Source organism: Phyllostomus discolor, chromosome 5, assembly GCF_004126475.2.
Source record: "Phyllostomus discolor isolate MPI-MPIP mPhyDis1 chromosome 5, mPhyDis1.pri.v3, whole genome shotgun sequence".
NCBI classification, from domain to species: Eukaryota; Metazoa; Chordata; class Mammalia; order Chiroptera; family Phyllostomidae; genus Phyllostomus; species Phyllostomus discolor.
In genome coordinates, this window is record NC_040907.2 from 49384407 (window position 1) to 49397901 (window position 13495).

A 13495-nucleotide genomic window follows, 5' to 3' on the forward strand; every position below is an offset into this window, starting at 1 on the left:
CGTTAGCTAGACTAAGAAAAAAAGAGAAACTCAAATAAATCAGAAATTAAAAAATTGATACTGCAGAAATACAGAGGATCATAAGAGACTACTATGAACAATTAAATGTCAACAAATTGGACAATCTAGAAGAGATAAACTCCTAGAAATATATAACCTACTAAGACAGACCATGAAGAAATTGAAAATCTGAACAGGCTGATTAATATTATGGAGATTGAATCAGTAATACAAAGTCTCTCAACACAAAAAAGTCCAAGACCAGATGGCTTCACTGGTAAATTTCTACCAAACATTTAAAGAGAATTAATACCAATCATTATTAAGCTCTTCCAAAAGCTGAAGAGGAAACAACACTTCCAAACTCATTTACAAGACAACATTACCCTAATACCAAAGCCAGACAAAGACAAATAAAACTGACAAATCTTTTTGGTGTCCTGATACCTGAGCCAGACTAGATGTTATAGGGTGCAGCCAAGAGGGGGGACCCCAGATAGGCATTTGAAATGGGGTCCAGAACTCAAGGTGTCCAGGAGATTTTAAGGTGTCTTCACCCCTTCCCCCACAGGTGTGAATTGGGGGAAGGGGCACACAGAGCAAGAACATGCAGGGCAGCTTTGCAGCTAATCCATGGCGTGGTCATTTAACATACCTATAGCCTTTGGCTGGTCACTTAGATATGCTAAATAGCTATGGCCATGCTCAAGGCCAGGGGGATGGAAAGGGACCTCCCCCCCGCAAGATGTGACTGGGGGGCAGGTCCCCCGAGTTACAGCACCTGCGTGGGAGCTTGGAGAAGACTGGCTCCATGACATGGGGTCACACCTGCCCAGACTCATGATGGCGACCAGAAAAGCTGAAAAAGACAGCAGATTGAGGGCAAGTGTGCCCCAGTGTAGGAGGAGTCGGAAATGGGGCTGTAGAGGAAGATTGGTGAGGGGATTTAAACCCAGACATGGCAGACATTAAAGAGAGAACCATGCAGCCTTGATAGAGTGGAGACTCCCACAGCTTTGTAGGGAGAGAACCACGTGGCTTTGACAGAGTGGAGACTCCCACAGCTTTGTAGGGAGAGAACCACGTGGCTTTGACAGAGTGGAGACTCCCCCTTCCCACAGCTTTACTGGGGGGAGAAGCATGCGGTTTTGGCTGAGTGGGGACTCCTGTGGCCCTGGGAGAAAGGACCACGTACCTTTGCCAGAGTGGAGACTCCCGCAGCTTTAGAAGGGGGAACCACCTCCTGGTTTTAGCAGAGATCCAGGCGACTCAGCTGAGGGTGCCGGGAACCCAGGGAGGTCTCCCAGTCGAGATGGAGTACTAACTGGGAATAACCAGAGGACTGCCTGAGCCATGGAGTTCTATTTCCTTTCCTGAGATATGGTACTCTGGACTGGGCAAAGGGGGAAGGAAGGAAGGACTGTGTCTGTTTGTGGGTGTTTTAAGGGACTTTGGGATTTTGGTGAAGACATTAGGTCACTACTTTAAGTCTGTATAGCATTAAATAAACATTTCCTTTCCTTTTCACAAATCTCTGGCATTGAGAGACGTCTTTCCTCTGGCGGCGGACATGACGGACCTGGGGGCTTTTTATCAATAATAGTATATCGTCCTAGGCCCCCCCTCTTGTTTGTTCTGTAACATAGACACTATAAAAAAAAGAAAATTACAGAACAACACCCCTATGAACATAGAGGCAAAAAGTTCTCAATAAAATACTGTTGAACATAATTAAATAACACATTAAAAAATGTACACTATGATCCCTGATATGCAAAGATGTTTCAAATAAGCAAATTAATAAATGTAATACACCACAGTAACACAATAAAGTATAAAAATCATATGATAATTTCAATAAATGCAGAAAAAGCTTTTTACAAAATTCAGTGTACTTTCATGATGAAAGTTCTCAACAAATTAGGTTTAGAAGGAATATATCTCAATGTAATACATACCATTTATGACAGCCCCACAGAGAACATCATACTCAAGAGTAAAAAGTCAAAGCTTTTCCTCTAAGATCAGAAATAAAGCAAGGATGCCCATTCTCACCACTTCTGTTAACAGAGTACTAGAAGTCCAAACCAGAGCAATTGAGAAAAAAATAAAAAATAAATAAATATACAAAAATTGGAAAAGAATAAAACTGTCTTTTTGAAGATGACATGATCTCATTTATAGAAAACCCTAAAGACTCCACCAAAAAACTATTAAAACTAATAAATTTAGTGATGTTTCAAGATAAAAATTAACCTACAAAAATTCAGTTGCATTTCTACATACTAACATAAACTATTTGAAAGAGAATTTAAGAAAACAGCCTCATTTACAGTAGCATCAGAAACACTAAAATACTTAGTATTAATTTAACTTAGGATATGAAAGATCCAGACACTGAAAATGTAAGAAGAAATATAATGAAAAAAGAAAAGTAAAAAAAAATTTAAAAAGAGAAAAAATAGAAGACACAAATAAATGAAAAGATGTATTCCATATTATTGGAATGAAAAAAATAATACAGTATTGTTAAATTATCATACTACTCAAAGCAATATATGTAGTTAATGCAATCCCTACAAAATTCCAATGGCATTTTTCACATAAATAAATAAATCAGTCCTAAAATTTGTATGGAAACATACACCCAAAAAACAAACAAAAACAAACAATCAAACAAACAAAAACCCAGAGTAGCCAAGACAATGTTGAGAAAAGAACAAAGCTGGAGGCGTTATACATCCTGATTTCAAACTATATCACAAAGTTATAGTAGGTAAAATTGTATGCTATTAGCATAAACATAAAAATGAACAGATGGACCAATGGAACAGAATAGAGCGAAGAAATAAACCTAGGCTTATACAGTCAACTAATCTGTGACAAAGGCACAAAGACCACATATTTGGACATACTGTGAAATGGATAGCTTTTCAATAAATGGTGCTGGGAAAACTAGATAACCACATGCAAAAGAATGAAATTGGGCCCCTTTCTTACACCACTCACAAAAATTAACTCAAAATGGATTAAGGACTTAAATTGAGGCCTGAAACTACAAAGCTCCTGGAGAAAAACAAAGGGAAAAAGCTCCTTGACATTGGTTTTGGCAATGATTTTTTGGATATGTCACCAAAAGCACAGGCAACAAAAGCAAAACTAAGCAAGTGGGACTACATCAAACTAAAAAATTTTTGCATAGCAAAGAAAACAATCAACAAAATGAAAAGTCATTCTATGGAATGAGAGAGATTTGCAAACCATATATCTGATAAGCGGTTAATATCTAAAATACCTAAAGAACTTACATAACTCAAAAGCAAAATATCCAAATAATCTGATTTTAAAGTGAGCAAACAACCTGAATAGACATTTTTTTCCCAAAAAAAGATATATAAATGGTGAACAGGTACATGAAAAGATGCTCAACATTACCAGTCATCGGAAAAATGCATATCAAAACCACGATAAGATATCATCTCTCACTTGTTAGGATGTTTATTATCAAAAAAACAAAAGAACAAGTGTTGAGGGTATGGAAAAAAACCTTGTACATTGTTAATGGGAATGTAAATTGGTATGGAGGTTTCTCAAAAAATTCAAAATAGAACTACCATATGATCCAGCAATCCCACTTCTGGTAATATATTCAAAGGAAGCAAAAGCAGAGTTCCATAGATGTATTTGCACTCCCACGTTCGCTGTAGCATTAGTCACAACAGCCAACACATGGACACAATCTAAGCATCTGTCAACAGACACATGGAATATTATTCAGCCACTAAAAGAAGGAAATTCTGCCATTTCTAACAACATGGAAGAAAGTGGAGGGCATTATTCTAAGTAGGGCTGGGGGGTGAGGAAAATGTTGGTGAGAAGGTAAAAATTTTAGTTATAAGATGAACCAAGTTCTGAGGACCTAATGTATAGCATGGTGGCTACAGTTAATAATTTTGTATTGTATACTTGAAATTTTCTGAGAGAGTAGATATGAAGTGTTCTTACCATAAAAAAGTAAAGGTAACTGCATGAGATGATGGTTGTGTTAATCAGTTTGATTGTGGTAATCATTTCACATATGCATATATATACAAAATCATTCTATTATACACTTTAAATATATACAACTTTGTCAGTTATACCTCAGTTTTAAAAATCATATTACATTCCTGATAAGGCTTTATTTTTTTAGTTATTAAAGGCTCAAGGTCTATTTTGAGGGGGATAGAAGAAGAATGAAGTAGAGTTTAGTGGGACAGAAACCCTCTCTCCCCCCTCTACTTATAGTTAAATTGAAATAAGTAAAATGTACATAGTAGTAGACATATCAGTAATTCCTTCCATTGTCTCATATTTTAGAATTGACTAGGAAGGAACTATCCCTTTATATTTCTCCCTTTAAAGTTTTCCTTGTTATTTAATGTACTTATTACTTTTTAAATGCTTTAAAATTATCACATATACTCATCCTAAAAAGTAGAAAGTTACAAAAAAAGCAAAATGAAGACAAAATAACCATAATTCCATAATCCAAAGAAATTACTATTGATATTTTCATGTATTTTTTTCTACAGTTTTTTTTGTTTGGTGTATATAGTCGAGCTTTATCTAGTGGAGTCATCTAAATGTTTTTCTTAAGTGACTTAAAAGGAGCTTTTAAAATTATGCACACCCTTGCATATTTTAATTGACATATAAAATATTAAACATAAGTCAAATAAGTTTATTGAACATATTATAAGATGAAATAAATGAAAGAACTAGGCTGTAAGAGGAACAGGTATGCCTTTAACTATCTTATTGACTAAAGTATAGGAAATCTGTAAGAAATCAAGTAAAATTTTCACATGAATTTTATCCAATGTGTCTAGAAAAAATGTGATAGTCTATCAAAAAATCTCATTTACATTTAAGAGAGTAACCATTAAGTCCCTCATGTTGCTTCTGATCCCAAGCTTCAAACTATCCCAAAGTTGTCCCAAATATCCCCAAACTAGCTAAAATTCATACTATCTCAAAATGGACTGAAACACAAGTATTTTAATAAGTTTCACTTTTCTATAAAATGTATATGTTGGGGAAAGAAAAGATTTATTCTAAAGCACCTTGATTAATTATCCAAGGAGGCCTCCTAAAATTAATTCCATTAATCTGTTTGTTTGGTACCCTGGAACTACTTATAGCCAAGGTAATGCGCAACACTGAGATTAGGGATGAAGGATACCACTATGTATGAGGTGAGAGAAAGATGACTGGGAACCCAGGCTTATTCTCACAGAAACTGAATTTAGGAAAAAGCATGTGTGGAAGTTGAGAATCTGGAAACTGACCTCCTTGGAATTATACATGCAGTCTTCAAGAGCTAGAGTTGTACCTTGAAGGTTTTGATTTCAGCCCCACATCTTAGAGTTCTTAATCTCTAACAAACTCATAGGAAAGAAAAGTTGACCTTTAATGCATACCTCACAGGAAATGGTGATGAGTCAGCCTGTAGCACCTGTTCTTCCAGCAGAGCTGAATGAGCCCCAAGGTGTTTGTTGCTGAGAAGGATCAAGCAGCTGCTGTAGGTACCATCCTTTGGATGAGCCAAAAAATTTATGGTTATTTATTTCTCTTCATAGACTCTACATAAGTCTTTATGAATAATGGGGTTATTAATTCAGTGGTTGAGAAAATTAATAAAATAAAGCATCACCTCATTTATCTGGCTTATTTGAAGAATGTGTTCTTCCAATTAACATTATCCTCAAGATAATTAAAGCTTATAACTTCAAGAGTAAGCCATGAAGTTAGAAAAATAAGTTCACTGTTTTTAATAAGTTTTCTTAAATGAATAATATTTTCTGTTACTTTCTTAAATAAACACTATGGGACTGAAATTGTACTTTTTAAATCAGAGTTGTGAGTGTTGAAAAGTAGGGCAGGGCCAGACAATGAGCTGGGCAGTGCCGGTGAAATAAAGTGGATGCGGTGTGGAGGATACTGAGGCAGCAGGAGAGGCTGTTGAAAGAGGGTGCTGGTACCATAAAATCTAGTTTAGAGTGACAAGTGTGAGATCAAAGTAGAGGGAGCAGGCAAGAAACAAAGTCTGAGTCACTGACCCAGATCAGGTAAGCTTTCCTCTACAGGAGTTGGCACTCAGGGCTAACGCTTGCAAAAGTGTGGACCTGAGGCTGCTGTATATTCCTCTCTGCATATAACTGTTCTTGTATCTTTTCTTTAGTATTTTATTCTTTCTCATTGTACTTTTTAAATAGTATCTTCTTTGCTACTTCAGGATCCTCGAAAGTCATTAACATCCTCCTCTGCAGTTACAGCCACTGCACAGGGTATGTTGACATAGAAAAAGCACAAAAAGGACGTGCAGCCCTCTATTGGGCCATATGACAACAGAATAGCAGGATGACACCATGAATCATCAAAGTAACTCTTCACTTCAATTGCACCTACAATCTATGGGTTTGTTGGAGAGTGTGAAAGAGTTGTTTCAGCTATCATACTATAAATTTTCAGGCAATTTAGTGCCACATTTTTTATATTTTATGCTTTTTGTTGGTGTTAGCTGTTTAAAATGCCCCCCAAATGTAGTCCTGAAGTCCTGTGTGCAAGAAAGCTGCAATGTACATTACCAAGAAAATATGTATGTTAGATAAGCTTCATTCAGGCATGAATGACAGTACTGTTGGCTCTAAGTCTAATGTCAATTAGTCAACAATACAGATTGAATAAGGTGTCTTTAAACAGAAACACACATAAAACAAGATTATGTATTGGTATGTTGATGAAAATGTGAGCATAAGCTTGCAGTACAAAAAATATTAATCACTAAAACAGTTAATGAGTTGAGCTTAAATTAGAAACTCCTGCTCTCAAAAGACATCATTAAGAAAACGAAAAAATAAGCCACAGACTAGGATAAAATAGTTGCAGAACACATGTCTGATAAAGGATTGGTTTTTCAAAATACATAAATAACTTTCCAACTGCAATAATAGGAAAAATAACAAACCAACAAAATGGGCAAAAGATTTGAACAGACTGTTCACTAAAAAAATACATACAGCAAATAAACACATGAAAAGGTGGTTAAGAACCACCAGCAGCCCCCATTAAAATAAGTACAAAAATCCTGATTTGCATTGAACTCTCCATCAATCTCCTCTCCGCTGTCCAAATTCCTGAAAGATTACCCAATTTCCTCTCATTTATTTTCTATTCTGATTCACTGATATGTCATTTCTACCTCCTTTCTTTCCTGAAACTTCTCAGGGAAGACTGACAGTTGTCAAATCCAACACTCCCTTTTAGTTCTTATATTTAATTTCTGACTATTCAACACTGACCACACATTACTTATATCTCTTTTTATCTTTTGGGTCAACATTTTCTGGTTCTGGCCACCCATTCCCTTCCTTTATTGCTCTGAGTGTTCTCTCTGAGTCCTCACATTCTAAACTTAGTTCAATATTATTGACATGCTGAAATCATCTGGATTTAGATCTCTAGCTCAAACTTTTCTCCCAAGGTCACCAATGCCTACAACAGCCTATCAGATAGTTCTTTCTAAGTATGTGATAAGCACCTCCCAATCAACATGCCCAGACCCCAAATTCATCACTTCCTCATCATCACACCTCCTTTTGTGTGCTCAATTAATGCCACTGTCTACTGGGTCAGCAAAACTAGTCACTAGAGTCATTCTTCCTGTCCTGAATTTTTAGCTTTCCACACATGTTGTTGACTGCGCACTTCAGGAGTCATCGTTTCCTTACTGGTCACAACTACCTGCCTCCACAGAACTCTCAGTTTTATTTTTTCCTTCCAGTTCTTGCTGCCTTAGCTTTGCTTTAGGTCCTCCTAACTGTGTTCTTCATCTCCAGTCAATTCTCTACGCTATAATTAAAATTATATTTCTACAATCCAATCTGATTATGCTATTTCTATTCAACAATCTTTGTTGTCTCTTGACCAACATCAAGATAAAGGTTAAACTACTTAGCAGGAATACAAAGCCCATTGCATTCTGCCATTGACCTAATTTTCCAGCTCAAATCTTATTCCTCTCAACCTGGAGAAACACTTGCCTGTCACAAAATATCAACATTACTTGCACATTTTGTTCTTGGTATGTGAAATGTTTTCCCACACCCTCTCCTTCTCAGGTTAGAAAATTATTACAAATCATTAAAACCCAGTTGATAGTCATTTCTTCTGTGTGGTCTTCAAAAACAATCTTATTTGTATATTTAGTGGCTCTCAACTCTGGCTGCTCATTATATCACCTGGGGGGTAGGTGGTACTTTTAAAAAATATCAGTGTCCAGCCTCCACCCACAGCAATTCTGACTTCATTGTCTAGAATGAATCTAAGTATAGGAATATTTCAAGTATTCTTCCAGAGTATTCTAATGTGTGAAGTACTAAAGATAAAAAATTAAACAGAGTGTGGATTTTATGACTTCGAGAAGTTTGCTGTAGAGAAAACAAGTAAATTAATTGACATTTACAATAGGAAGGAGTGTAAATAGTGAAAAGATATCCATGTAGAACAGAGAGAGGAAGCAGGAAGGAAAGACATGTGAGTAGGCATCCCCCTGGAGATGCCTACTATAAATCAACCAAATATTTGGTAAATTTTTTTATTTGCTTGTAGAATCCTGCTAAACTGTGCATGATAGGTCAAAGCAACTAATCCATAGTTTAATCACTGTACACAATACAACAAAGAGCTGATCTGTAATCAAACACCATTATACCCTTAGTGCCCAGAACAATACCTGGCTCATTGTATTAAAAAATACATGTTAAATAAATTAATGGTCAACAGTAGCATTTAAACTTTCTTTTCTTAAGAAACACATTTATGATTAAAATCAGTATTGGCTGCAAATTTAAACTAAGCATCATATTCTTGGTGTCGAAGATTTTGACCAAGCATGTATATGTGTTCTACTTCTTGAACAAGACAGGTAATTTTAAATGAAGGTGAGAAAAAAAAGTATTGGCAAAGCAGTTCGCTTTCAGTAATCTGGGTTTTCCCAAATAGTGACAGAAGAACCAGTCATTTTGAATTGGACAGTTTGAGTTCCTCTTCAAGAATCTGAAATGTAGGTCAGGGCTTTGCTGACATTTCCATTTGCCTCAGAACTGAAAATCTGAAGCAATCACTGACAGGCAGGCAGTGGGGAAAGAAGACATAGACATGATGGGCCAGGTTCTGAAGTGGAATTTTGTGCTTCAAACAGATTGAAAGGTAAAGAGAAAGCAATCATCCAAATATTTAAAAGCAGCTGTATTTCTTTTTGAAAATATATGGGCAAAGTTATTTTCTCTTATAAGTTCTTGTGATATTTTATACGGTGGTTACTGATGAAAGTTGAATCTATAACATTATCTGTCACCACATCACCTTAAATAATAATTATTGTGTATATTCTATTAGGTGAGTAGTTAACTTTTGACTAGAAACATTTTAGGGGTTTTTTTGCCTATTATTTATAAAGAGGAAACCTACTATTGTTAACAACTTATGAAAGGGATCCCTACATTCACAAGTCATGAGAACACCAGTTTTTAAAAATGTTATCAGATACTTTATGCTATTTGATGAGACATGAATTTTGTTTTGTTGTTTTATATGGAAGGTCCAAATTTTATTAAACAGGCAAAGTAAGTGAATAATGTTGGTTATTGAATAACTGAATTATTAATAATGTAAGAAACTGATTAACTGAGTAATGTAACTCCAGTTATAAACTCATGGCAATTTCTTTAATGTGTTTGTTTTATATTCTGTATGGATGAAAGAGCTTTTTGTAAGTTTAACTGGTGATAACACAATTAAGTGAGACTACACAATTGTCTCATTTCATCTTTCTTCATTTTAAATGCCTTTTCTTTGGAGACCCTGAAATTTCTGATTTTTCCAAAATTTTACTCATTAAATTCTGATATTTCTGGAGCTTGACAGGTGCATGATCTGGTCAGGAGGAAAATTCATCATTAGGAATGAGAGCAGAAAGGTATTTCTGATGAGACAGATTAGGTAGGAGGAATTATATTATGTCAAGGGTCAAAAGGTGGTACTGAGGTAATTCATAGTGATTTTTGAAAGGTATAAAATGCCATTCTTCTGCTTTACTTCTCAACCTATACTATACCTCCTCACACACCAGTGACTTTTTGCTGTTTTCCTTCTTCTTTCCTTTCTTCCTTCCTCCCCTCCTCCCTTCCTTCCTAGTTAAAGTTCCTCATCAAAGATGATAATAACTGCTAAAAACTGTAATGCCTTTTATTATTTTATTAAAATATTACAATTTAAACATTTTTCATATTTTTCCTTGAGGGGAACAAGGAGTTTTGTGCTGCTTTCAGTCATGAATCAGATCACAATTCAATGGGATGCAGTAATAGCTCTTTACATATTCTTCAGTTGGTGTCATGGAGGTACAGTATTTGAATACCTATTGTTATAATTTATTCGAATAAAATAGAGGGTCTAATGTTCTCAAGGTATTATGCTAGGATCTCTGAAGAATCAACAGTTGTTATATTGGGAAAAATTATATGCACATAAAAATTATGTAGAATCAAATAAAGAAGTCCAATCTCTCTCTTAATACAGGGTTCCTTTCTCAAGTATCCCTAGTGGACAGACGTGAACTCATATATATAAATTTCCATGAGGAAGTACATATTACTTTGAGTTGGCATGGTCTATCTCTGAACTATTATAACTGTTTTATGATAGCCTATCAAACATTTCCAATTTTATTCAATTCCACAAACCATTTGTTAATGGTTATTCTGTGTCAGGTACTGTGCTAAGCCTTTTATTCCTCACAACTTTGTGCAGTAATATTGCGTGTTATTATTATTCCCATCTTATAATTTATACAAATGTACAAATGTCTGTCACTATGACAGACATGAGCAGTTTTGAGAACTCCAGGAAAAGGATCTTTAGACAGGACAGCCCTTTGCATTTAGGAGTTTTTTCTTTCTTTTAAAAATATTTTATTTATTGACTTTTAGAGAGAAGGGAAGGGAGGGAGAAAGAGAGGGAGAGAAACATCAGTGTGTGGTTGCCTTTCATGCACCCCCTACTGGCCTGCAATTCAGGCATGTGCACTGACTGGGAGTCAAACCAGCAACCCTTTGGTGTGCAGGATGGCACTCAATGCACTGACCCACACCAGCCAGGGCATATTTAGGAGCTTCTATTGCAGGCAATGGTATCCTGGGTTGATGGCAAGGACTCATTTATTGGGTGACATGTGACATCAAGGCAGGGTTCTTGCCTCAAGAAAACTTTGCAGATGATGCAAGTTACTCAGAGTAGTGACAAGTGCAAAACTCTGTTCTACAGGTTGGGACACAATTATATTAGAGATACAGAGGTAGCCTCATCATCAGAACTAGAATCCCTCTAGCAAGATATTGGATACTTCCAGAGTCAGACCAACACTATCTAAGATTTAGGGAAAATAAGTCACCAGTTGCTTTTGCTGGTTTCTTGAAAACTGTAAATGGTATGGCATTAGAGATCTTTCAGCTGTCCATCAGAAATTATTTTATATATTTTTGTTCAATCTCCTATGAAAAAGTTAATATCATCCAGACTACCTTTTCCAAGTTTTCTACTAGAATATTGTTACCCCCTTTCAATAGCTTTCTTGAAATAACACACACACACACACACACACATTACCATGTTTAACATTCCTCTGATCAATCCAAGAACTCTATTAAAAAGAGAAGTTAATATATAGAAATATGACTTATTCTTATGTAATCCATGTGGATTCCTTCTGATTAATGATCTTTTCTATGTACTGAAAAATTATTGACTTACTAAATCAATTGTAAGATAAGTGTATTTCTCTTTAATTAATCCATCTATTTATTTCCAACATATTAAATATGTTGCTTTGCAAATTTTTAACTTAAAAAGTTCTGAACATACCCCATATTATTAAATTAAGAATGAACTTTAAGTTGTTACCAAGTAGTAGATTTTTGCCATAAGTAAAAGTATAGTTTTTTTCATTAAGATCAGAATTTTCTGGTAAAATTAGCTTTTATCTACAAAATAATGAAAGATTGACTGATAGCTAAAGAATGGGGTTTGGATTGTATAGTGTCACGTGTTATATCTAATCTTACCTTTCAAAAAGGGGTAGCCTCATAATGCCTCAGTTCTCTGCTATAAAATAAAACAGCTAATTATATTTGCTCTTTAGACAGAGAGGCTTAAAGGCTGACACCAGTCTTATATCATGCTGCTGAACCTTAACAGAAGCATAGTACAAATACATGATAATAAACTAATCAATTTAAAGATATACTTAGTCCTAACATTTTTTCCCAATGGAAGTCATTTAATAATAGAAAAGAATAAATTTTAAATCTAATAACTTGTTCTTTTAAATCTACTGTTTTAATATTTTACATGGAATTTATTACTTTAATCTACTTATTTCTAGGAATTACAAATATAAAATGCTCTGGCCACATCTGGGTAGAACCAGCCACAATTTTAAAGATGGGTATGAATATCTCTATATACTGCCAAGCAGCAATTAAGAACTGTCAACCAAGCAAACTTTATTTTTATAAAAATGGCATCAAAGAAAGATTTAAAATCACAAGGATTAATAAAACAACAGCTCGGCTTCGATATGACAACTTTCTGGAACCACACGCGTCTATGCACTGCAGTGCTGAATGTCCTGGACATTTTCAAGAGACACTGATATGTGGAAAAGACATTTCTTCGGGATGTAAGTGTTGGGGGTGCATTCAAGGTCCAAATGAAAGCTGGTCTAACAATTAACTGGTAATTACCAAGTTTTCTAAAAATAGAGGCAATTTGATATAGTTTATTTCTTATACTTGTTTAATACAGGAGTTGCAAGCTTAAATGTCTCCAGGGGCCAGACGGGCGAAAAAATGAGTTGCAAAGGCTGGTGGGGTCCCCGCAGAGAGAAAGGCACATACCCGGTCCACTGCACACAGCCACGGCCCAGCTCCCGTACTTGTGAGCCTTCAGTATGCCTAGATTTTTGACTCTTCAATAGAAGACAGAAATACGAATTTTTAATGTAAGCTCTACAAATTTTACAATATTACCAATGCATTCAAACAATTTTTCAACACTTGCTTGGCCGGACAAAGCATACCTAAGAGACAGCAACCTCAGGTTTTAAATGTTCTTTTCATCTGTTTTTTGCTTTTTTTGTTGATGTTTTTATTTTTCTAAACTAATATCATCAACCTTGAAGCAGACACCACTGTGAAATTTTGAGGTTGAGATTTAGGGAGAAAAAACAGTTGCAAAACTAGCTGTGTGTTCCTGTTATACTCCTTACCAGCTGCGTGACCTGGGGCAAATTGCCTACCTAATCTGAGCCTCAATTCCATATCTGCAAAATGAGGCAAATTATATTGACTGTGGTAAGCACTCAATTTTAATAATTTATTTTAAAGCATATTTT

General features: G+C 35.4%; 1 protein-coding gene across 1 annotated transcript in view; it reads left to right on the forward strand.

The window, feature by feature from the left end:
• The first annotated feature begins 10375 nt into the window (after positions 1-10375).
• Positions 10376-13495, forward strand: part of IL23R (interleukin 23 receptor) — a 65930-nt gene continuing 62810 nt past the window's right edge. Inside the window, exons 1-2 of the mRNA XM_028514133.2 lie at positions 10376-10445; positions 12485-12781. Of these exons, the coding sequence (XP_028369934.1) occupies positions 10376-10445; positions 12485-12781 (367 nt within the window). The remainder of the gene's footprint in view (positions 10446-12484; positions 12782-13495) is intronic.